Source organism: Malaclemys terrapin, chromosome 4 (genome assembly GCF_027887155.1).
Source record: "Malaclemys terrapin pileata isolate rMalTer1 chromosome 4, rMalTer1.hap1, whole genome shotgun sequence".
NCBI lineage: Eukaryota > Metazoa > Chordata > Testudines > Emydidae > Malaclemys > Malaclemys terrapin.
This window is the reverse complement of record NC_071508.1, coordinates 55,194,663-55,221,430: the sequence shown is the minus strand read 5'-3', so window position 1 is coordinate 55,221,430 and position 26,768 is coordinate 55,194,663. Positions and strand designations below refer to the sequence as shown.

General features: G+C 39.9%; 1 protein-coding gene across 3 annotated transcripts in view; it reads left to right on the top strand.

Annotated features, from left to right (window-relative positions):
* Positions 1-26,141, top strand: part of DENND5A (DENN domain containing 5A) — a 95,970-nt gene extending 69,829 nt beyond the window's left edge. For 2 of the 3 annotated variants that reach the window (XM_054025651.1, XM_054025649.1), the window contains 13 exons: positions 2,886-3,038; positions 3,799-3,903; positions 6,575-6,659; positions 8,400-8,484; positions 10,741-10,869; positions 15,523-15,644; positions 17,792-17,937; positions 18,858-18,976; positions 20,286-20,467; positions 21,407-21,489; positions 22,065-22,188; positions 23,256-23,424; positions 24,286-26,141. In XM_054025651.1, the coding sequence (XP_053881626.1) occupies positions 2,886-3,038; positions 3,799-3,903; positions 6,575-6,659; positions 8,400-8,484; positions 10,741-10,869; positions 15,523-15,644; positions 17,792-17,937; positions 18,858-18,976; positions 20,286-20,467; positions 21,407-21,489; positions 22,065-22,188; positions 23,256-23,424; positions 24,286-24,469 (1,686 nt within the window). In that variant the 3' untranslated portion in view covers positions 24,470-26,141. The remainder of the gene's footprint in view (positions 1-2,885; positions 3,039-3,798; positions 3,904-6,574; positions 6,660-8,399; positions 8,485-10,740; positions 10,870-15,522; positions 15,645-17,791; positions 17,938-18,857; positions 18,977-20,285; positions 20,468-21,406; positions 21,490-22,064; positions 22,189-23,255; positions 23,425-24,285) is intronic. The other variant, XM_054025650.1, reaches the window with a different exon arrangement.
* The last annotated feature ends 627 nt before the right edge of the window (positions 26,142-26,768 follow it).

Below are 26,768 nucleotides of genomic sequence, written 5' to 3'. Positions count from 1 at the left end.
AAAAGGGTGAGGACTTTATTGAAGGTGGTTAAGGACAGTGAATAAAGAAATGATAGTTTGAAACTAAAAATAGAAAATGTAATTTGGTTTATTAGGAATGATTTCTAGCTGCTGTTGTGTTGATTGTACGTACCCGATGAATAATAGCAGTGAGGTCACTTAAACAATGGAATAACTTGCACTGGGCATTACTGAGAGGATAACTTGGCAATACCAGGTCACTGAGGAACCATTATCTGAGAGGTTCAAAAGCAGACTATGGTAGATAAAACAGATTAATGTAATGCACTGTTACATCAAATGGATTAGATACCTAGAGCTGAAAAGTGATGCCTATCTTCTAGGATGTGACAGGATTATGGTAGTTCCCAAAGTCCATTTGAAGCAGATAATGAAAATTAAAGCATGGCTTTACTCTGCAAAGTGACTGTGTAAAAATGGCACTTCTCTTTTATTCAGTAGATCTGTCCCTTTCGAATATTTGGTCATCTACTGCTTCTTTTTTTTTTTTAATTGCCTTTTATTTCCACTAGCAGTGGAGAGGGGTTGCACTGGATTCTATTTTATCTTTTGCATCATCAACATACTTGTTAATAAGAGCCAGATTGTGGACCCTTAGTTATGAATAAAAATTTAGTTAATTACTGTGCTCAGTTAGTCTGATCGACAGTCTGTTGAAATCCATGGAAAACCTCCCACTGATTTCAGTAGGTTTTGGATCAGGTCTATTCTTCCACTGACTGCAATGGAACTATTTACAGAATAGGGTACTGCTCTTCATGATACTGTCCCTAAATTCCATTCATTTACACCTGTGTAAACCCTTGGAAGAAAAGAGTTGCCTAAGTAACGCTGAGGACATAAGTCAAAGACCATGGAGTTGCCCAGGTGTAAAAGAGGGCCTAATTTGGTCTGCAGAACTTGATTACTTGCAAAGGTGCATGAACTAGAAAAGAGACTGCTGGAGTCTCAGATCTCTGGGCAAGTTTTTCATAGGAGGTATTTTCAAAAGCACTTATTTGACTTGGAAGCATAAAACTCACTGACTTTCAAAGGGGGATTTTCAGTGTGGCTTGTGTGCCTAAGCGACTTATGTACTTTTGAAAATCCCACTCTCAATATTTTTATGATTGAACTGAGAACATTTGATACATGAATCATTGAGAGGCAATAAATATGGATGCTTATATTTTATAAATACATATAAAATACTTGGCCTTTACATAGACTTTATCATCTCTAGCTCTCACTCAAAGCATTGTCAAACATGGCTAAATTATTATCTCTGCTTTATAGATGGGCAGATTGAGGAAGTGAGAAATTTAAGTGACTTTCCCACAGTTGCACACTAAATCTATGACAGATCCAGAAATAGAAACCAGGAGAGCTGGGTTCTAATGTTCTATCCACAAGGCTACACACTGTTTTGCATATTCATATTCTAAAGTGCAACCTCTCATATAACTCTGTTCTAGCCCATTGCAATGAATAAATTATCCATTGCAAGGACTGCCTCATTATTTATGACTGTCCTAGAGCCCAGCACAATGGGGCCCTGATCCTGACTTGCGACTTTGGAAGCTGCCATAGTTCAAACATTTTAATAATAAACCTATTTAAAAACCTGTTCATGAGGACAACTTCATATAGCTATTGTTAGAATGGTAAAGTAAAACCTGTTACAAGAATACATCTTTTCTCTGATGTGGCTGCCACCTGGCTGGATGAATGTGAATCGTCTTCATCGGCTGAAAATGCTCTGCTTGTGCCTCTATCCCTGCATCCACCAGCAGCAGGCTCATTCTGACCCCTCCCTACCACTGCTATCTCAGACGGAACTGCCATTATCAGGCCATAGCAAGGGCAGGAGTGGCTGTGAACCACATACCCCTACAGCAGCCACCTGCAGACTCCAGGGACAAGTAGGACAGATTCCATGTCCTCTTGGATACCCAGGAAAGGGTTTCTCTTGGAAAAACAACACTCAGATGGAGGCTCACAGGAACAGCATGCTGACGGCAGGGTATTCCCAAGTCTCTCTCACCTTCACCCAGAGGAGACCTAGCCTGGATAAATAGGACCATTCCTGTCTATCACAGAGAGTCCTTACACCTTCCTTCCTCAGTGAGTGGGCTCCCTGGCTACCTTCTTCTCTGTTTTAGGGGAACTTGCCACAGCTAGAGGGCAGGAAAAGCCTCATTCTTCACTGTCTCCATCTCCGATAGGGAGCTTTCTGAAGAGAACAAGCTAGTATTGAATCCGGACTAGTTTGCTAGTCCCTGTTCACCTTGCTACTGCTCAGGAACCCCCCAGAGGGATACTCCAGAGGAATAGGATTACTTAAAAAAAACTCTCTGGAAAAAGTGTCTCCGAGAATGAGGTAGGACTTTCCATGTCACTCCAAGGCACCTCCTCAGAACTGATTCTGCCTGTTGACACTTCTGGTAAGGTAGGGGTTAGACTTGGGGTATCCCTCTCCAGATTCTATACCTACCCTGCTCCTGAACCTCCTCAGTTTCTGCAGGCCAGCCCTGACTTCCGTGACCTCTGCCTGTTCCACTCAAAGGTGCACTCAGTGGTGATTACCCATTCCAAGCCCTTGGACCAGCCTTTGGAGGCCACGTGTGTCCCTTTGCCTAACTCAATTAGATAAAAAGATGGAAGAGGCTCTCAGGTGGTCAGTACTGGTGATGCCACATAATGGAGGACTATTAGTGAAATAAGAGAAATGTCTTTCTGCACTAGCTTGCCAAGGGTACAGTATAAACCTAATTGTATTATCACTCTGTTACTGTTGTAAAGGAATTTGAGGACATATACTGTGAAGGATCGTAGCAGTTCCTGGTGTGTAAGAATAACTTTCTTTTTGCCATCTTCTTTACAAGACCAAGAGGATGCTGGTTGAAAAAATGGGCCGAGAAGCTGTGGAACTAGGTCATGGTGAGGTGAACATCACAGGTGTAGAAGAGAATACGTTAATAGCCAGTCTTTGTGACCTCTTAGAAAGGATATGGAGTCATGGTCTACAGGTCAAACAGGTAAATAATGGTATTTCATAGAATTTACAACTTTACACGGTCATTTTTTCACTGTTTCTTTTTTAATTTAATTTTTTTCCAATTCTATTCTATACTCTTAAAATCCAACCATTTTGGCACTGAGCTAATCCCCCCTGCTCAAAGTATAGTACACAATTGTACTCTCAGGGATGACTTTCTGAATGCCTGCTTACTATTTTATTTGTCTTTTGTTTTATAGAGTGATAGCTTTTATCTATTTCCATTTTTTATTTTCTCTTATTGTAGCTGTGTGAACTTATGAGCTTGCAGTTTGAGGTGCTATTAATTGGCTATGGGGTGTGGTGATTTGTCCTCAAGCAGGGAAGCTTAATTTACAAAACTAAACTCCCTTTGCCCCCGTTTCTTTTGCTTGTTCTCACTAAGCATGGTACTTATTTAGAGATGGTCAATTGAAGTTTATAAGGCCGCTAGCTAGCCACTTTCCTTTTATTATAGCGCTCCAGCTGTTTGGGCTCTCCTGTGAGAGTAGACCGTGTGGGAGGTGTTGTTTCTTCCTCCTTTCCTGTGTGTGGGGAGGGGGAAAGGGACTTGAATGCTATTTTGTTTAAGTATTTTGCAGAGTAAATACGTTTAATCCAGGCAGCCCTAATCCAATTGCTCTGTCCTCTGCATCCATGCCACCATTGCCTTAATCCGCTCTCATTCAGACTATAACAGTAGTTTCTGTATGTGAAGGTATATCGTCTGACTCTCCCCTTCCCTCTTGTATACTACTTAGGATAGAAGCTGTACTACTTTCATCCTAGAAGACAGAGCATCAGTATACTCTGCTTCAACTCAGATTTGGGCCTTTCAGACAACCAGGCGGCCAACCCCACATAAGGTTAATGCTTTGGATTGATTGCAGATGTTGGCAAACAGTGCTGAACGGTCTGTTGTGGTAGAATAATTAGAGGCCTGACGAAGGAAGTGCAGTGCATCTAACACTGTGATCCAAAATATAAAGCACTACTAATCCGACATGCACTCTGGCCTCTGTTAAAATTGTGACAGTCTGCTATTTATAAATTGATTCGTCCAATAATGAGCCAGTTCATTCTCAGCAGACCATAGTAATGAAGATGGCTTCCCTCCCCCACCCCATGCTTTTGCCTGTTTCCCTGCTGATGGATCAGTTTCATTCACATAGCTACCAACTGGTTCTTTCATGTGCTGTTAAACTCTACACCCATTAACTGACCAAAGCCCACCTCCTGCCTCAACTAATCCAGTATGATCATGCAATGTAGGATCTAGTGACCTTATCAGTCTGGTCCAGCCTAAACATATATGAAGACCTCGATTTCCCCCCCCCCCCAACCTTCCCTTGTGCTGTCTCTTTCTCCTCTTTATACTTGTAACTTGCATCATCATTACTCTCCTTTAACTCTCCAAATAGTAATGTGCTGATGAAAGAAACAGGCAGATGCATACAGTACGATTTCTTCTCAGTGCTCACTGGTATTGCTGTTTCCATATTCTGTAGAGGCCTTTGCTTATTTGCCTTCTTCAGAGGTGTTCGAGCACTGGGAGCATATGCCGTCCTCAGCAGTTGCTGTATTGAGTTGCCAGAATTTATTTGCGTGTGCATTTGTTTCCCCCCAGAAATAGTATTTTGGCTGTGACCATCTCCCTGAATGATTTTCACACCTGTCCTTTTGCAAGGCCCATTGTACATTTTTGTTTCCACAGTGGACCTTCCAGATACACTGATGAGAAATCAGACTTCTGTGGGGGGGACTTTTTGTAATGTTCTCAGGAAACACATTTTTTAAAGAGGATTCCCTTACATAGTCATAACTGAGATGCTGCTTTATATTTTAGGAACGTACCACCATAATTTGTGTGGGAATAATACCTTGGAGTAAATCTCTTGTAGGTCTGTATATTAGAGACACTAATTCTCCCTGTCCAGATTACTTGCAGAACTGAACAAGTTGGGCTAGATTTTTAAGCCTGACTTTTTTTTTTTTTTTTTTTTTGCACCTGCAGAATTCACCCCTCAATTATTTGCACCCTGAACCAGCTGTTTAGATGTTTTAAATGACATCAGTGGGTTGTCAAACAGGTGCAAACAGGTAACCCCCATAAAGCCAAGATTTGACAGCCCTTACAAACACCTCTTTTTGAATAACAATAACATCCTTATAAATATGCAAAAAACTGTCTAGTCTATCCATTTAGCAGAAACATATGATTCCCAATTAAGTGTTAGTTTCCTAAAGGAATCTGTTACTTACAAATCATTTACTGAGGAAGTGCATCCAATCAATGTACTGGATAGTCCCTGTTTGGTTATTGGTGCCTTCTGTGACTTCAGTAGCACTTGATTTGTCATTCACAAATAGCTTTAGGGTGAACCTGAGAATCTTTTTGTTTTTGATGAGTCAGTGATAAATCTCACCACCTCACCTTTTAGGGTTTTGTGACCCTTTTTAGGAAGGCAGCATATTGACTAAAGATATATATTTTACCTTTGGCTTACAGTGTCCTAAATACTGCATTCTGAATGTTGTCCTTTAAAATTTCTTTACTATCTATAAAAACAGCTTCAAACTTTATTTGAAATTCTTTCTTTATTTTCCTGCATGTGGAGGTTTTTTTACATTTGTAATGAGGCCTTTTGCTCTCTTTGCTAGAGGAACTTGGGAAAAGCTTTGGAGGATCTGAAAAAGTAGCTTTCAAACCCCCACCATCAACTTGGGTAGACTGTGGTAGATTCAGGGCCGGGCTACACTGAAAAGTTCCACTGGCATAGCTACATTTCTCAGGGGAAAATCCCCACCCCTGCGAGACATAGCTATGTCAACCTAGCCCCTGGTGTAGACACCACTAGGTTGATGAAATAATTCTTCCTTCGACCTAGCTATTGTTTCTTGGGGCGGTTGGTTAACTACAGTGACGGAAGGGGTTCTCCCGTTGCTGTAGTGAGTGTCGACACTGAATTGCTACCGCAGTGCAACTGCAGCTGTGCCACTGCAGCATTTTAAGTGTAGACCTAGCCAGAGAGTCTGCCCTATCTGATTGTGCATCTCTTCCCCATTCAATGGGTGAGACCGCTACAAACTCAGATTGCAGGGTCATGGGACATCACTTTGTAGTATGTATTTAAATAAATGTTTTGGTCACATCTTGATAAACAATGAGAAGTGATGCTCAGCTGATTTGTTCAGTTACTAGAATCTGTAGGTCCAGCTAGTTTCTAACTTTAAACAAAAATTGACACCAAGACCGGATATGCAGGACAGTTACTTTTACAAATCATTTTCACTTTTCCTTTTGTTCTACTGTCCTTTTTCCAGCTGTTTACCTCCTCCTACCTCTTTTGTTTATTGTTTTTTCTTTTTTTATCAATGATATTGTTAGGGAAAACAAAACATCTTTAGAACAAACTGTTATTGTAAATGTTACTTTTAGTGGTTTTTAATTTTCAGTTTTTATTAAACTCAACAGACATTTATTTATTTGCATTGCTAAATACAATATGTTACCAATCAATTTTTTTTTAATTTTAGGGAAAATCTGCTTTGTGGTCTCACTTATTACATTACCAAGAAAATAGGCAGAGAAAGCCCACGTCAGGTAGCTTCAGTACCTCAGGTAACGTTGGCTTATATTACAGAAGGGTTTTCAAGAATACTAGCTGAACTCCTCTAAAAATGCTAAAAATGTCCAAATTACTAGGCTTTAGTCTCTTCAAACCAGTTTCAAATTATGCACATCAAGCAGAATATTATAAATTCTCCACTGCTCCAGGTCTTAGAGGATGAGATTTACTATGATGATATTGTCATTTTCACATAACTGTTGAGACTGATTTGTTGACTGCAGTATTTACATGGAGTAGACTTGTTTTCCAATGTAAATCTGAAGACCTGTTTTGAGTAGGATTTCGTGTTCAAGACTGGTATCCTGTTAAACTGGTGCTTGGTGTCCTACCAATGCATGATGCTTCAGAGACAGGCCAAAAATAAACCTGTTTGATACACGTAGCCAATCATGCAGTGATGTACGTAAGGTGGAAGATCCCTTTTTAACCCATGAAATAGTCATTCTCTGCTGTGAAGCATGATTTTTCTTTACCCCTTCTTGAACATGCATAGGCGCATTACTGAGTATGAAATTATCCATCCTGTTTTAAAATCCAACAACAGCATAAATAGGGTTTCAGTAATATGCTGCATGAATAACTTTTACTGGTGGTACCTAAAATGTAGTTAAATATAATTAACCATACTTCTAGGTAGGGAACACATTGGAAGCCTATAACTTCTTTCATATTAATAGAATGGGGAACTAAGTATTTCTTCCTCTACAATAGAAGTTCCCTTATGCAGTATAAGTACTCTCCATTTAGTGTAAAATTTGTTTTCAGCAAACTGGTATCTTTTGGAAAAAAGAGGAAGTACAATAATGCACTTAAGTCAGTGCATTACAAATGTAAATGCTCTTTAGTTCCCATTTTACAGAAGGAGAAACTGAAGCATGGACAGCTTTTAGGGCCAAATTCTTTGCCCAAATTCAGTAGGTATGCCAGAAGAGAATTTGACCCTTAGTAACCTGTGCATGGTCATTCAGGTAGTCAAAGGCAGAGCTGTGAATAGAACCTAGGTCTTCTAAGTCTCATTCTGGTGCCCTATGCACATTGGTGTAACATGCAGAGACCTGGGTTCGAAACTAACTGCTGATCCCGTGTTCTCCAGCTTGAGACTGAGAGTAGGTGATTGCTCACAGTATAGTGTTTGAAGTATGATCTAGAGATGGCATTGTTTGTTTAGCATTTACATTGCAGATTTTGGGTTCTTGTATTACCTATTTCTGTGGTTTAAGACTGTGATGCACTGGATATATTGTATGCATATCATTTAACACCGAATTCTCCAGTGTCTATAATGCCAACTTGTTTTAGCTCATTTGGGAAGGAAGTGAAGAACTCTTTAGAAAATAATACTTCAGTGATAAATAATCTGTATAGATCCCACTCTTTCGTCTCTCACCAATTCTGGATATGTCAAAGCGTATTAATGTGTCATAGTGCTGAGCATATTATGAGTTGCCTGAACATCTCGGTGTGTAGATAGTCAATGTTTTTCCATGGATTTAATATACTGCCATAGTCAGCACTGATTTGTGCCATAATGTTTTCACAAAACCATGTGTCACTGATAACAGAAAAGTATGCAGCATCTAATGTACCATTTCTGGATTCTAGGGAAAACTGTTTCTCTAAATATTATCAAATACTTCCATTGTGTTACTGGCACAAAGTGTTGTTTAAATATTACTTTTAAATCTTTGAATTATTTTTCCATTGATTAAAAAATATTTTTCTCACTTTAGGAGTACTTCTCGATTCAGAAAGGAGGAAGTCAGATGCCAGCCCAGCCATGTCGCCCCTGAGAATCTCTCTCATACAGGATATGAGGTTAGTTTGGGGCAATAAAAGAAATCCTTAAGATCAGTGTGTTCATTCCTATGCATGTAACTTGTGTAAAAGGTTTACTTCAATAACACTGGAAGAAAGTATAATTCTGAATGGCTCATGTGAGTTTTGTATGGTAACTATCTTCATTCTGGGTGAACCTGAGCCCTGCCACAAAATAGGCTCAATTAATGTAAATAATGAAAATCACCGTCTCTTATTGTCCTCCACGAAGTCTGTTTTGAAGGAAAAGGGGATGAAAGGACTTTCATCAATAACCCTTGGAAGACTAAGAGAATTTCATAATACAAAGAACTGTGGATTATAAAGACCAACTTTAATATCAAGGCTGAAACTTGCTTGGCTCTAGTTCCTGGTTTTGCAGTTGATGTGTTTTAACTGGAAGAGATGCTTGCTCAACTGGAAAAGCAATGTGTTTCAGCTGGAAGAAATTGCTAAGCCATTTACCAAAGATTATAGTGAAACCCTTTCACTGGCCAGAGTGAAAACTTGCTTCACACTGAAGAAACCGTATACCTACAGTATCTCCACTGTAATACTCGTTAGCTTATAACTATAGCCAGACACTTTTTCTTTTTAATCTCCTTCCTTGTCTGTCTTATGAGCTGTCTCCATGGTATCTTATCTCTGAGACTGGGGGACAGGGTCATATCTACCCAATCACTGTGGAACTGGTTGGGCAGTTCTGAACTCCTCCCTGTTTCCCGATGAACCTCAACAACCTCTGAATCTTAGAGTGGGTTGGCCGGGCATAGGCCATTGCATGTACTTGGAGCGTGAAAGCATGTGCCAGAAAAATATGACACTCAAAACTCAAAATACATCTTTCCTGTACTTGCCATTTTCTAGTAACAAACACCTTTTCAGACGTGAAGATGGATTAATTCTGAGGCCTGGTAGCTCTGATATTGGTTTCCTCCGTGGCATTGGCAGATAACTTAGCTTCTCTATGTCTGTATACCCCTCTCTCTAAAATTGGTATGATCCCTATCGCAGAGTTCTGGGAGTTATTTGTTTGATCTCTTCAGTTGAAAAGCATGATATAATGCAGATTCCCATAATTTCTTCTCTTAATCATGATTAGTTCAAAGTCTCCACTGCACTTGCATCTGATTCATACTTGAATATTTTCAGTTTAAATTTATCAGTGTGCAATGCTAATGCATAAGGATAATTGAACAACTGAAATGGACCAAATATTTTGGAACAGGGTCTATAAAATATGGGAGATAATTTTACAATTAATAAATCTAGTGATGGGAGTTGTGTATTTAAGCAAATAAGGTTTTACATTTTTAATATAAATATTTATACTTCCCTCTGGACTGTTTAAAAAAAACAAAACAGTTTGCAACCTGGATTGACCAACAATCAGAAGATGCTCTTTAATAAAGCTGCATGGATTGGATGATTCTGTGAAATGCTATTTGTCTGACTGCAGCTCATGCTTGGTTTTTTTTGTCTTCTTTTTAAACAAAATAAAACTTTAATTTATTCATTTTTAAAGATTTTCCTTTCCTTAGAGTTTTTCCCAGCTAACCTTAACATTTTGGGGAGGGAGAAGTGAACTGAATTTATTCAGCATTGTGACTGCAGTGTTAGAGGACAAGCTGAAACTCTCTTCAGTTTGGCCTTAAGTTATGTATTTTTTTGTGTTGTGGTAGCATCTAGAGTCCCCAGTCAGGATCAAGGCTGCATTGTGCCAGGCTCTGTACATGAGGCATGGGTCACTTGCAAGTTTAAACTAGTGTAAATGGTGAATTCTCTCTGAAGTCTTTAAAACATGATTTGAGAACAGCAGTAACTCAGCTAGAGGTTATGGGTCTATTATAGGAGTGGGTGGATGAGGTTCTGTGGCCTGCAATGTGCAGGAGGTCAGTCGAGATGATCAAGGTGGTCCCTTCTGACCTTAAAGTCTGAGCCAATAAGGACAGGAGTGAGCCTTAAATAATTGTGAGGCGATGGGATGGTCTAGAATCCTCAAAATAGGCCACTGCAGTACAGATACTTCCTTTACTGTCTTGTATTCCTCTTTAACCAGATATACAGGGATGCAAGGGATTTAGATAGTGAATTATATTAATTTATGGCCCTCGCTTTTTTTCCCCAGCAGTTATCAAGATATAGAAATATTGTACAACAAAGTTCCTGCCCCAGCCCTGCTTGACGTGAAAAAACTGAGATGATGATGTGGAGAGATTATTAATCAACGTTTGATTATCGTTTTTTCCTTTTTAGGCATATCCAGAATATTGGTGAGATCAAAACAGATGTTGGCAAGGCAAGGGCCTGGGTTCGACTGTCCATGGAAAAGAAGTTACTCTCCAGGCATCTAAAGCAGCTTCTTTCAGATCTTGAACTTACAAAGTAAGCCTATCTATCTTAAATAGAACTTTTAAAAATCAAACCTGCTTAATAATTGTTCAGCTTTAAAAACACAAACTTGCCCAGGCTCGTATCTGTTTAACAGTGCAATCTGGAGTTACAGTGGTGGAGCTAACAAGCCATTCATAGCACCAGACATGCTCGAGAAGGAGGAAGGTCTGTGGCTAAGGCCCTGGACTGGGACTCAGGAGATCTGTGTGCAGTTCTCAGCTCTGCTACAGAACTGTGACATTAGGCAGTCACTTAGGCCAAGTTCTCCAAATGTGACTAGTGATTTTGGGTGCCCAACTTGAGACATCCTGAGTGGTTAAGTCAATTGGGACTCAAGTGTGTGCTTCAGTTTGTTAGTGCTTTGAATTAGGGCCTTTGTGCTTCGGGTCTTTGTGCCTCAGCCCCCCCATGTGTAAAACTGGAATATTTACTTTCTCCCCAAGGATTCTCGCTCTGTGTATGTACAGAACCTGGCACAATGCAGCCTTTATCTTGACTGGGGTCTCTAATTGCTACCACAATACAAAAAATAAATAACTTCAAAGCAAACTGTGAAGAGATAAAACTGCAGTCACAATGCTGCGTGCCCATGTTTTTCACATCCTAGTTATGCAGTTCAGTATGAGCATTGGATTGAATAAACTGTTTGGACTTTGAAGGAAGATAAAAATGGTGGGTGGAAATTGGTACTGTTGGTTACAGTTTGTGCCTTGACACTACCTCTTTTCATAAAGAGCCAACATGGCTGCCGTAGGTAAGGGATGAAGGGGAAATAGCACACACACACGCCACTAATTAAAGGAGAAACTAAGTATAGTATTTAAGTGTAACAGGCACCAGGATTTCATTAATCAGTATCACTTATTTAGAGAAAATGTGTGCAGGTAAGTCCTTGCAGTTGGGAGTCATGGTGCAATGCTAAGGACCAGAGCTGAATACATTATTGCTTAATGTGTAGGCAAGGCTTGATTCCCTGGCATCAAGGTAATTCGTTAAACCTGGCAACATTTATCCATGTAGAACAAGTGACAGGATTTAAAAGGAGATGCTCAAAAGCACTTGCCTATGTGTTGCTTCTTCGTCAAACAGATATTAATTTTCTAGATGTAGCTCAGAATGAGAGAGGCAAATATAAATATGTTCTCAAAACGGAGAGTGACGGGCAGATGAGCTGCTTACATATAAGCAGGCATCAATAGTAAGTAATCCTGAGTGCCTGTTTGTACATTTTTAGATGCTCTAGTTAGAGAAGGATTAGAGCATTCCAGTCAGCACAGATTAGCAGTGTGTTAAACAAGGCCATTTCAGCTCTTTAGAGGGGGGACTTCCATGCAAAGTGCTGCATTAAACATAACCATGCAATGTGTCTCATTCTCCAATGCATTTTCCAAGGCAACTACAGTGGTTGGCAATATTAAGGGAATGGGTTTTGCTAGGGTTACCAGATAGCAACTGTGAAAAAATGGGATGGGGGTGGAGGGTGATAGGCACCTATATAAGAAAAAGTCCCAAAAAACGGGACTGTCCCTTTAAAAATGGGACAGATGGTCACCCTAGGTTTTGCCATATGTGGCAGACATACTGAGACATATATTCAGTCTGGAAAAGGAACGTCATGAGGATGGTGGGGAAAGCCCCTGGCTACATTTCCTTACCGTCCTTGTAATAATAACTGCACATCAGTGGCAATTTTTATCTGCTGCTGCTTAACAAAAAGTGAGGCCTATAAAATGGAAACAGTCCTGGATCAGGAATTGGCCAGTTAGCTTAGGATCAGCCTAGTCGCTATTCTTTATTGCAGTGGAAGGTCATGCAAAATGATTCAGATCTCGAAGACCATTTTTTAAAATATGGAAGAAGCTTTATGTCCATATTAATCCAGAATGAAAAATCAGTCCAGGTCATTGTAGTAATTTCTACCAATTCCAGGAAATTCTGTGGGTTCACTCTATTCACAAACCAGAATGGTGGACAATGAAAGTAAGAGAATTCCAAAGACACTGGTGAGCCTAAATTTCAAACTAACAAATTTATTAGAGCATAAGCTTTCGTGGACTACAGCCCACTTCTTCGGATGCATCCGAAGAAGTGGGCTGTAGTCCACGAAAGCTTATGCTCTAATAAATTTGTTAGTCTCTAAGGTGCCACAAGTACTCCTGTTCTTCTTTTTGCGGATACAGACTAACACGGCTGTTACTCTGAAACTTGTCATTAAATTTCAAACGTGCTTCTGGATGCGGATACCAGTGTGTTCCCATTTTACAGGACTAAAGGCCGAATTGTATATTCAAACGTAGGAGCTGGAACTATTGAAGCACCTTACTTTTGAAAAATGGGCTCAGAGTTGTAAATCTTGAGTGTTGAGATAACTTAGTGATTGGAATTATACCAGTACAGTGAAAGTGGCTAATGTAATAGTATATGAAAACTAATAGGGAGCGAGAGTTGTGTTACCAATATTCTTAAAGCGATCAGGAAACTAACGTGTGTCCATTCTGAATAAATGAAGAATAAAAGTGTTCAGAAGTTGGTTGAAACACCATCAGAAATTTTCAAAAGGTAAAATACAGACAGGCAGACATCCCCAATGACATTTAGCCTCTTGGATAGGCTGTCTAAACACACAATTCAAGTTATACAAGTGAAACATGAACTCACTGACCCGCTAGGTGCTTAAAGGTCTACTGCTCTTGTGGCTAAGGGCTAGTTCAGTTGATTTAAAACTGTGGAGTTTTATTTCCAGTGAAACATTTTCTGTGGTTTGGTTGTTATATAAATGAGGATGTTGTATGTTAATTATTGATTTGTTTTGTAAATTTTTGGCCTGTGATCCACTTGTCAGCTTTTCCTATGTACTCTCTGAGATTGAGGCAGATTGTCAGGAGGTGTGCCTAGAAGGAACAATCTGTCCATAATATACTTGGTTGCGATAGAAATTTTATACTGATCTTGCATCTATTCTGTTTAAATATTCTTATGTCCTTAATTGGGTTGAAGTATCTTTGCATGCTCCTCTTTTGTGGATATTCATTAATGCTGACTTCTTTAGTTGCAATACTGTAGAAGAGAGAAGTTTTTTTGCTTAATTGCTCTTCATTTCTGGATGTCTCGTTTAACTGTATATTGTGTAGTCATCTATAAAAATAATATTTTAATCAATAAATAGAAAGTGACAGAGTCGGTTCTGTGGCTTTTTTGCTGCAGCTGCATCAACCTAACAAAAATAATTATTACTTCTCTGTATTGGTGAATAATATCAGGCCAGGATTTGTTCCAACCTGGATTTTGATTAGTAAAGATAGAGATTGTAAGGTTGTTTTGTTTTGTTTTGTTTTTTGTTTTGTTTTGTTTTTTCCCCCCTTTTGGGGCCTGTACCGTGTCCAGGCACAAGGTGGTGTTTAGTGAATAAATAATGCTAATAACTATACACGATTGCTTTCCTTTGTCTACATTTGATTCCTCTGTAGAGGGATTGGCTTCTCTAAACTACCAATCTTGGGATGCTCCAGGAACTACTTAAACAGCCCTGGGGACCTGTGTAAGGATATATCTAAACTGGAGCTGGAAGATATAATTTTCAGCTTGCGGAGACATTCCTGCTCTTGCTCTGATTGAGCTAGCATGCTAAAAATAGAAGTGTAGCCGCAGTGGCATGAATGGCTGGAGAGGCTACATGCCCTGAATACGTACCTAGGGTCTTAAACAAGATCGTACTTGGGCAGCAAGCTCCTTGTGCCGCAGCAGCTACGCTTCTCTTTTTAGCATGCCGCTCAATCAAACCTAGCGTGGGCGTGTCTCCTTGAGCTGGAAAGTACATCTCCAGGTTACAGTACAGATGTAGCCTCAATTATAGCAGCAGCCTCTCTGGGCTGCACCATAGTGGCCCAGAATCTGTGCAGTGCTGTGGCCCCATCGACAATGCTGCCTACTCAGGGAACAATCCTACAGCTGTCTTCTACTGGGCTTGCCCCAGTAGGATCCTCCCCGGCTGGATATGGGGCTTTTAAAGCTGCTTTACCTCAATCCAGCCTTTTTATACAGCATAAATGGGCCAGAGCAAGGGTGAGGATCTTACTCCAAAAGATAAAATCCCCTTCTGCATATACACAGTAAGATACTTTATCCGGAGGGCTGGTCTACGCTGGTGGGGGGGGGGATCGATCCAAGATACGCAACTTCAGCTATGTGAATAGCGTAGCTGAAGTCGAAGTATCTTGGATCGAATTACCTGGGGTCCACACGGCGCGGGATCGACGGCCGCGGCTCCCCCGTCGATTGCGCTACCGCCGCTCACTCTGGTGGAGTTCCGGAGTCAACGGTGAGCGCATTTGGGGATCAATATATCGATTGCTACCTACACTATGGAATCGTATTCTAAATTAAGTTCAGAGGTGTGGTACTCTCTGAATTTTCTGCAGCTCTCTAAGCTGGCAAAAGGGGTAGTACAACAAACTGAAATGACACATTCCAGAATGTACAGACTTGCAGGATGCCTACTTGTCTTGGCTGATTTAAATGCTCTCAGCACCCATACGTCTTGTCATTTGTAATTGCTTGCATATTCTTCACAGTTTACCTAATACAATAGAAAACATATGACTGAAAGGATGTTGTTACTGTCATAGATTATTTTTGTTTTGTCAGAAAACTCTACAAGCGTTATGCCTTTCTCCGCTGTGATGATGAGAAAGAACAGTTCCTGTATCATCTCCTGTCATTTAATGCCGTTGATTATTTTTGCTTTACCAATGTTTTCACAACAATCTGTAAGTACCTGTTTTCCCTGCAGTGCTGCTCTTTTCAGCTTTTAGTTGCTTCTCCTTATGCGAGTTTCTAAGCAGTTTTGATATGTTCTTTCACAGAGTTGCATTAATTTCCTATTCACATCCAGATATGTACCACTATGTCACTGTCATTTTAAATATCATTCCTGGGAGGTGGTAGTACCTATCCTTCTATAGCTAAGGGGTTTGTTTTACTCTGTGTGTGAGCACTATAATCAATGGGAGTTGCCTGTGTGAAACATGAAACTAATAAAGCTATCAATAATGTTGCTCAATTCTCACTTTATAGTGTGAACTGAATATCACTGCCCTATAAATGAAGAATTGCAGAGCCACCTCATTTAACCAAATTATTGGCTGAGGAACATAATTTGTTTGGTTTTAGATGAAAAATGTGTCAGTACAACAGAACTTACTAAGGAGAAATAATGTCCAACACTAAGCTCTTGTTCTGGATACTGCTAAGCTATCACTAACTCTGCAACTAACAATACATCGAGGGGGGAAATGAAAAGGAGAAGAGTTTTAACAGTTTTAAAGGTCATGGGCACCAAGCTTTTAAAAATCTAGCACCAAATGTTTTCTTGAGGTCACTGTCAGATGAGGTGATGTTGAGAGAGAGAGAGAGAGAGAGAAATATATCAATTGCTTCAGCTGAACAGCCTTCACAATAAGCCATTTATACATTACAAAACAATGTAAATTGCCAAAGAACACAGGGCCATTCACATAATTGAATTCTGTGTAAAAGCAGTTTGGTAAATAGGGGCCATGCATTAGAGTTCTACACCATGACATCAGGCAGTTGAGTAAGACTTTAATTTTATCAGTGTTCTCGAGTCAGAGGAGCCATAACCCAGCTTCTCTGCTCATACGTGAAATGCTAAGAAAATAAATGCTTGATGCCCAAACTTAATGTCACACCAATTTTTTATTAATAGTTTATTACTTGGTCCTCGAATTTTTTTTCCCACTTTTTACGTTCAGATTAATGCAATAAGTGGTACAGCCAGGTGTACAATGCTATAGTACATATTATCTAGAATTGGACATCTACAGCATTTATCATCTTAAAATGTAATAGCTTTGTTGCAGTAAATATTGGCAACAAACGAGCCTAACAATTTGAAGTTCCAGTGTGTGACTGAGTATGTCGGTCTGAATTAGGGCACATGGCAAAGCCTGCTCTGAGTGCATGTGTGTTTATATAACAAAAATGTAGGCACAGAGCTAGATAAAAGAACTGGCTTTTAATCCCAGTTCTCCTGCAGACTCCCTGCATAACCATCGGCAAGTCATTTAACCTGGGTGCCTTCGTTTTCCTGAATGTAAAATGGGGACAGTAACCATCTTAGTGATCAAGTATCAGAGGGGTAGCCGTGTTAGTCTGAATCTGGAAAAAGCAACAGAGGGTCCTGTGGCACCTTTGAGATGCATCTGAAGAAGTGAGGTTCTTACCCACGAAAGCTTATGCTCCCAATACTTCTGTTAGTCTCAAAGGTGCCACAGGACCCTCTGTTGCATCTTAGTGATGTGATTTTTTTAAGATCTCCAGATGAAAAAGGACTAAATAAATGCGAAGACATTATTTGAAGTATATTTTTACTTTTTTTTTTTTAATGATGTTTGTCATCAGCTCTACTTTTAATATACTGCAGCATTTATGTTAGCATCAGTTGCATATTCCTGATCACTCAGTATGTACAAATATTTTTATGTGCTTCTAAAGTTGCCATTCAATTCTTTGGCATTTGATCAGGGCCGGCTCCAGGCACCAGCGTAGCAGACAGGTGCCTGGGGCGGCCAATGAAGAGGGGGACAGCACGTCCGGCGGCAATTCGGTAGTGGGGCCGTCACTTCCTCTCGGAGCGAAGGACCTGCCACCGAATTGCCTCCGTAGAATGAAGCAGTGGTAGAGCTGCCGCCGCTTGCGATCGCAGCTTTTTTTTTTTTTTCCTGCTTGGGGCGGCATAAACACTAGAGCCGGCCCTGCATTTGATAACAGATTCAAATTATTTTAAACATAAAGAGGAAAAGATAGTGTAACATAAAAGGCTTACCTTACTATTTTACATGATTATTCTTTTTGGAGGGTATTCTTTTAAGTGAGTTGCTTCTTGTATTTGCAGTGATCCCATACCATATATTGATTGTTCCTAGCAAGAAACTTGGTGGCTCAATGTTCACTGCCAACCCTTGGATCTGTATCTCAGGAGAGTTGAGTGAAACAGGAGTCCTACAGATTCCCAGGAATATATTGGAGATGACATTTGAGGTTCGTATTATTGACACAAGGAAATATTTTGTTGGCAAAACATTCTTTGTTCAATTTAAATTCATATTTTTTGTAATGTTTCATCAATGTCATAGTCACAAATATTATCTATGCCTGTACCCATCAAACTACACCTGTATTTAAGCAATATGCAGAGCAGAATGATTGGTACAATAAGCTTAGGTGAGGAGGGTGAGACTTCTGGCTTTATATTAATTGTGTCATAAGACTTCTACGTCACCACCTCCCTACATTGTGGCTTCTTTTTTATCTATAGGGTAAGTTTCCTGGTGACTTGTCAGTGTTTTTTTTTTTTTTTTTTTTTTTTTTTTAAGATTAGTTCTCTTTGTGTTTAACGAGCAAACCTTATTTCGTTCAAATATCAAGGTACCTAATATCCTGTCTGATTTTAGTACCAAACATTTCTAAAAGATTGTGGAGGTTGCAGGTTCCCACAATATTGTAAATGGGGAAGCAAAGCTTACCTTTTCCAGATCCTCCCACTGACCAAAAGGAAAAAGCTCATGTGAGTTTCCTGTTCTTTTTTTGTCATGGTAGACTCCACGGTGTATAGGTGTTAATAGGGCATTATTCTTTGATATTGTTATCTTTAGTGCAATAGTACCTAGGAATCCCAACAGGGATCTCTGTACACTTGTACTAAATGCTGTACAAACACATTAATTGACAGTCCCTGCCCAAAGATCTTATGGTCCAAATAGACAAGACAGAGGAGAACCAGAGGCATGGAGAGTTAAAGGGATTTGCCCAGGGTCACATAGCAGGTCAGTGGCAGAACAGGGATTAGAACCCAGGTTTCCCGACTCCCCTCCCAGCACCCTCTCCCCTGGACTACACTGTCTCAGCAAATGTCAATTTCTGTTTGTTTCACTGTAACAGATAACTTGTTTATTTTGCAGTGCCAGAACCTGGGAAAACTTACCACAGTACAAATAGGACATGATAATTCAGGGCTGTATGCCAAGTGGCTAGTGGAATATGTTATGGTCAGAAACGAAATAACAGGGCATACTTACAAGTAAGTATCATCCTGGCATTTTAAATTGGGTAAGTAGAATTTTAGCAGGGAGTTAACATAACAGACCTGTCTGTTCATCAGTGCTCCTCTTCTCAGACTCTGCATCTTCAGGTGCTGATGCCCAAGGGGTTGGAGGGTCACTTGATTCCTGGTATTGAGCAGGATTAAGATTTTTAGGAAAATAAACTGAGTTTCATTTACAGATGGTTCATATTTAGCCACCCAAACAAATAAGACAGGTGCAGACCTAGAGGGAGGGGTAAGCATCTCAAAAGGAAACTGCCTTGAGACCAAACAAATAGCCAGTTAGAACTTGCTGCTTATCAAGTACAGATAATGTGCACCAATACATGCACAGGTCTGAAAAGCTCTATGAAATTATCAGAGGAACTCTGATTTTGGGGGACATGTCAGAATGAAAGTGGGTTTGAATATTAAACCTTTATATATGTGCTGAGTGAGAAGGGTAAGAGGAGTTTGATAATTCTTACTGCAGATATGATGCATGTTGTTTGCAGTGTGATTTGGTTCCCTATCTCTTGCTTATGTAAGCTGTGATAGCCTTCTGTCAGTGAGAAGACAGCTGTAAATCCTTTCTGTTCACAATGTCAGCTTGTTTGTCATGAAGCAAAGGGGTAGGATTCTGTTTTTGGATACTGGTTTGCTTTCCTAATTGAGCTTGTTTGATTTGAGCCCAGTTGGCTTGAAACATAGAGCTTTCTGGTGTCTGGGCTACCGAATATCTGTATTTCAGTGGATTGGTCAGTGATTTGGAAACTGTGGTATACAGAGTTGTTTGTAGGTAGCCTGCTGTTAAAGTATTCATAGATGCTTCAAAGAAGCCTTGTGACCATATAAGAGCTTAAGTGTTTAACATGTTTGGTTCGCTGCTCAATTGCTTATGTAACCTATGTGCTAACTTCTTTCTGACTATCGCATCCAAATTTAACAGAGGTGCTTCCAATGTTGGAAGTTAAAAGTATCACCTGATTGCTACCATGCTGATATGGAGGGGAGAAGGAGGGAGAAACCCTCCGAAACCAAATATCCTGTGTATGGAGCAGAAGACAGGAAGGCTGCTGCTACTTTTACTTTGTGTATCTGCGTCATCTATTACCATGTCCAGCACAAATCTGGAATAAGGCTATTTAACTTGTGCTCCCTCTGCTGGCTGAAAGAGCCAAAAATAAATAGAATTGATTTGTTTGCCACTGTGTCAATAAGAAAGTAAAATAATTTTTGAAGTCAGTCAGGATATCCAGAAGCCAGAGTATTTGCAGTCCCCAATTCTAAGCCTTTATGTCTCTAGGTTTCCATGTGGGAGGTGGCTTGGAAAGGGGATGGATGACGGCAGTTTAGAGAGGATCCTGGTGGGAGAGTTACTAACTTCACATACCGAGGCAGATGAAAGGCAGTGCAGAACCCCACCACTGCAGCAGTCACCAAGTATGATCAGAAGATTTGTCACGATATCGCCAAATAATAAACCAAGTAAGTCAGAAGAGACATGCTCCATTGTTTGTAATTATCTGTTGCCAGTAAAGGCCCCTCCCAAAAATGAATCTACTGCATTATTTTTGTGCCTTCTGTGTCCTTTTCTGTTTGACTGTGGAATGGAGGCGATGATTGAGACACAGGGTATGTCTACAACTGCAATTAGACACCTGTGGCTGACCTGTGACAGCTGACTCAGGGCTCGGGCTAAGCAACTGTGTACTTGTGGTTTAGACGCTTGGCTCTGGGACCTTTCCACCTCGCAGGGCCCTAGAGCCTGGGCTGCAGTGTGAACCTGAATATCTACACTGCAGTTAAATAGCCCCTTAGCCTGAGTCAGCTGACATGGGCCAGCCATAGGTTTTTTTATTGCAGTGTAGACATGCCCACAGAGATTTACCGTCAACTCTCTCTTGGGTCTCCCATGGCTATAGACTGCAAATTATATCTGGTTACATGCAACGATTTTCTGTTAAAGGTTTGCTGGCTTGTCTTGTCATGTCATTCCTGGCATACCTTCTTGTTTCACTTTTCTTCTCAAGCTCACCCTGATTTATAGCAATACTCCCCCTGTTCGAAAATGCGTATATTTGGTGCACACACACACCCATACAGCCCGAAATATATTTTTTCTTTCGCTTCAAATCCTAATCTGAAAATCTGCATAACTAAGTGTAAAACTATGTCCATACTATTTTTGGGTTGAAACATCACAGTCAGTTTAGGTCTACACCTTCAACTTTAAAAAGAAAAAAAAAAATTTAAACTTTATATCAGTGTGAAAAAATGCTGGCAATCCAGCACCACAAATCCAAGGTACAACACAGATAATGACTGTTCTCTCACCCTGCCCTAGGAACATGCCTCAGCCCTGGTCTACAGGTATCACCTCAAACCTTTATGAAGTAAATGAACATGGTTTCTTATTTTTCACAGAGTTAAACACAGGTCAGATACAGGAAGCTATTGGTGAAGCAGTGAATGGTATTGTCAAGCATTTCCACAAACCAGAAAAGGAGGTGAGACTTTCTTTTGCTAGCTACTTCTCTGTTATTTTTCTGATGCTTATGAGTCTATAACCTGGAATTGCACACCTCCAAGTACATCACTTTTGCTGCTAACTGTACTATTGTATGTTCTTGGTCCATGCCCATCATCCTGGTAGATGAACCCACAATAAGAGCCAAATTCTGTCTAGGATTCATCGGTTTGGCTCTCAAGTGTCCTGTATGTTGTTTAATGCGATTGTATAAATCTTCTCATGTCTTAGTTATTCACTATGAGACAAGAGTGAAGCATTTGATGAAGAGCCCCTAAGAATGAGCCATCAGTTGCTTTATATTTTCCAAAATGGGAGTGGGGGATGGCTTTCATAGTTCTCACTTATACAGTTTGGAGCATGCAGATAGGCATGTCAGCAGCACAGAATACTACACTCATCTGACTTGTGCTGTAGCCCTTATGTCTTCCCATGAGGCTTTATTATTATTAAAAAAATGTTGGCCATAATAACACATATCATTACTTTTCTATATACAAACTGGAAAACTGAAAAGATAACGTTTGTTTGTTTGTTTCCATATGTCCTTGGCAGAGAGGCAGTCTCACTCTGTTGCTGTGTGGAGAAAGCGGACTCGTTTCAGCCCTTGAGCAGGTGTTTCAGCATGGATTTAAATCACCCAGGCTCTTCAAAAATGTCTTTATTTGGGACTTTCTAGGTAAGTGTGAGGAAAACATACAGCAGCGTGTTGCTGTAAAGTACATATATCTGCCTTCTGTAGTGTCATCACCACTTTGTATGCCAGATTCTCAGCTGGTGTGAATGGCGTACTTCCATTAAATTCACTGGAGCTCTGCCGATTTATGCCAGCTAAGTTGCTGATGCAACGCAGTGAGTGTTCCTTCTTCCCTGAAGGTGAAAAGAGAATGTATCTGTGTTCTACAGATATTAATACTGGCATTATCACATAACAAATGTATTGCGCTCTAACATTCTGAGGGGGCAGGGTGGTGGTGGTGGCGTTAAGCATTTTGAATATTTCCTAATTACATGGTGTTAGAATGAGTTGGTAATGAGGAGGAGGAGTTTAGTGTAGTTGGAAGCTTGGGTCTAGTAGCCATATGTTATTTTTAATAGAGCAGTGTGAAAGATATAATGCAAAGCAAAGTTCTGCTGAGCCTTCTTAATACGAATCCTAGAAACTACACACAATGATATCTGTACTCTCAAATTGGTGAAGTCTTTTAAAAAGTGAGTCACTTAAATAGCACTTCATAGTTCTGTCTAGGTATTTACATAGTCCTCACCACCAAAGTATCGGATTGCCTCACAGTCTTTAATAGATGTTAATCCTCTCTCCACTCCTGTGAGGTAGGAAAGTATTATCCCCATTTTACAGACAGGGAACTGAGGCATAGGGTAGAATAACTAATTTATCCAAAATCACACAGGAGGCCTGTGGCTGAAATGGAAATTGAACCCAGGTATCCTGAGTCCTAATCCAGTGCCCCATCTACGAGACCATTCTTATACCTACTTACATAGCACCTGTCAGCTGAGGGTCTTAAATTGCTTTACAAATGTTCATATAACTTCAGCATACACATTTGTTGTAGCCGTTCTAGTGAAGTATATTGAAGTTAAGTTTACTGTCTTGCAGGAATAGAACCCAGTAGTGCTGCCTCCCTGATCTCCATTCTAACCACTATTGCATAACATATTTATGGCTAGTGGTATTTCCATTGATCAAACTCCACCATCACTCATCTTTCCTTTTCTTTCAAGAAAAAGCACAAACACATTATGAGACCCTTGATCAGAATGAAATAGTCCCAGAGGAGAACTGGCAGACTAGAGCCAGGAGTTTTTGTCGTTTTGTCACTGCTATCAACAACACTCCTAGAAACATTGGGAAGGATGGCAAGTTTCAGATGCTGGTGTGCCTTGGAGCCAGGTATAGGGGAACATTTTGAATCATATACATAAGGTTTGAAGGGGATGAGATGAGGTCACAAGGCTACTTGTGCCGCAAAGATGGACTATTGTTTGCAAAGTTCTTGGCGATTTTCAGATAGAAGGTGGTGTTTAATAAAACTGGACACTCGCATACAACAGAATCTCAATTAGCCTCAACTCTCAGGGGGAACCCGAAATTGGAAAGATCTGAGATTTTGGAAAATTGGTACAGTGTGAAAAACCAAAACAATGAGCAATCAAGCCAGGAGAACAGGTTGGGAGCTCGGTTGGCTCTGCTTAAGCGTAAGGGAGTGCCTAGCAAAGGACTGCTCCCCTTTCCTACACAGCCACCCAGGAGAGTGGGCGTGCGGCGAGTGTGTTGTGGGGAAGCTGAGATCGAACAGCCAGTTAGGGCTTCCTGAATATCTGCGTCAGCACAGGTCAGAGCAGCAACTCCCTCTCCTCTGCCCACTGGACCCATTGTGGGAGGGAGGTGTTAGGAGGCAGCCCTATGCCAACTGGGGATTCCCCAGCAGGTGACTTGTGAGTGGGTTCTGCTTCCTTTGCACTGTCTGTGTGGTGCAAAGGAGGAGCTGCCAAGCAAATCTGTCCATAAGTATTGTGGCTTCTTACCCTTGAAATAATATGCTTGACCTTCAGGCTGAGAAGGTTGGACACTTCTGCCCTAGATTACAGTACTCTCTACTTACACAAAGTTGTCATGTATTATTCCTCCTTCCCCAGTTTATCTGGAGAAAGTGGTAGATTTCTTTAAAAGATTAAAAATAATTTCATTAAAAATGAGACATTAACTTGGTTTTTGTTTTTGTTTTCAAATTCTAAAATCTGACTTTCTCAGAGACCACCTCTTACACCATTGGATCGCCTTGCTTGCAGACTGTCCAATCACAGCACAGATGTACGAGGATATAGCACTGATTAAGGATCATACCCTTGTTAATTCCTTGATTCGAGTGTTGCAGACCTTGCAGGAGTTCAACATTACACTGGAGGCTTCCCTCGTCAAAGGAATAGACATCTGATCTGTCTCACCGCAGACACTTAAAAAAAGCAACAAGGAACAAATATTATTAGTATGCAAAGGTTCTTTCTGCTAATACGTCATGTTGCGAACTTGTTCTTGGCCACAAAACACAACTTTGACTTTTCTTGAAGGAAATTCAAAAAATAGTGCAGAAAAATGGACAGAAGCTGTAAACTCAATGTTAAAAGGAAAAAAAAAAAGGAGGATTTTTGGTATAAATCTATTTTAGAGTTTATTTGCTGATTTGCTTTTTACACACTTTCATGTGAAAGAGAGAGAGAGATGACTATTTGTGCAGCTTATTTTAAAGCTGCAGTATTTCCTTGCCATAGATAATGTGCAGTGAGCCTTTCAGCACTCTCTGAATTTGCCTTCAGATGTGCTGTATGTTGTAAGCCCTAATGTACACACTCCATTTCTGCTAAGAAGGTCATTCTAGAGTTTTTAAACTAATATTTTATATATTAACATTATTACCAATGTTTGATTTTTTTTCTTTAAACTAAACTGGGTCACTGCTGTGCTGCAAGGGAAACGACAAATTCTGGTGTGAGGTTTTTGAATAGCCTCAGAGCACTGATTTGTCAGCAAATCACTTTTCTTTATTTTTGTTGTCAGTATTACGTTTAGTGGGTTCCAGGAGACAGAACCATGCAAATGGACAGAGATTAAAGTAATATTTTTCATATTGGTACATAATTGCACAGAAGAAACTGTAAGTGTGTTGTATTTTTAACTGATGTTTTTATTTATTTAACCTATCGTGTTTTTGTAAGATTTTGTTTTTTAAAAAGCCTTATACAATATAACTGGCTATATTATGTTTGCAATTCAAAATTTACAGTTCAGTCCACTTAAATGAAAAGCCTGGATAAGAGTGTATCTGCTAGCAAAAATGTTTCAGTGTGCACCTGCCTTTCAAATTAGAATTTATCTTGGTGTGGAGCACCCTTAAATTGTTAACGGCTAAAGAAATAACTCCCTAACCCTGTGCTTTGATTTATATTCTAATGCAAAGGGAACAGTAGCTAAGTAGAGGTCAGTGCCACAGTGAAGTAATGATGCCACTCATAAACCTAATTCCAAGTTTCCGTTTCAAAACTTTCTGTGGTGATCTCACGTGATGAGCATAGACTGTACATAGGATTTACTGTTGAAATATCAAGCTCTCTTATGTGCTAACTTTGCAAGCTGCTGGATTCCAGGATGCTTGTGTATCTTAAGTAAAAAGGCTTTAGCCCATGCTCATAAATTATAACATTCAGACTGCTTGGATTTTGTTGAAATACAGAGCTTGGGATTTGGTGAGTGCATAGAGGCAGCTCTGTTCATTTTAATTCTCCAATAAAATCCCTTTGAAATGCAGACCTGATTTGAGACACAAACCCTGGTCAGCATAATGAATTGCTGTTCAGTACTTCTGGGCTCTAATTAAGTGGTCTCCACTGTATAAACTTCCCAGCAATATCTCCCTTACTATAAGGAACAGAAGGTTGTTCTTGGTTGTCTGTAGAATATTGTGACACCTTTTCTTTATTCTCTTCATTTTAGTGACATCTTGTGATAGCTTTATTTCCGTAATTTAAAGGTATAGCACATGTATTAAATTTTCGACTATTTTTACTTTTGTCCTATTTATTTCATTATTAAATGGAGAAGTTTCTTTGTCACTCTTATATTTTCTTTTATTCGAATGAGGTCCTGCCTTCAATGCCTATTAGCGTTGGAAAAATGAGTGGGCAGTGTCCAGACCACATGCACAATCTCTTCACGCTGTATAGATGAATGTACTTTCACAGTTTGGAGTTCACATCGTTGTTCATGGAGCAATTTTTCCCTGTTAATTTTGAAAGGAAAAGGATTAGAATGCAGTGTATGTGTGCTTAAAGAAACATTTTTCACGTTGAATAAGTTAAACAGAGAGAAGCCTTCTACACTCACCACTAAACCCCACATTTAATCAAATATCTTACTATTTTTCATTCAACACTCCAGATTACAGTAGGCTTGTATATTTTTACAGTGGGTACGTCTACATTAGGAAAAGAGATTGGGGTTAATTAACATGTTTTAGCTGACCCTGACCTAACCTCTAAGTCTTCTCTTGTATAGATGCAGGGTAATGCTGTTTATCTTGACTTAGTTGGCCAAGGTAGACCCCCAGGCAGAAAAAGTATTGGGTCAGTGTTAGCCAAAATGTGGTAGCTAACCTCAACTTCTTTTCCTGACATAGAAGTAGACATTTGTTTTTTACTTCATTGTTCATGGTAAATGGCTTGAGATGCCCACTTGCAGGT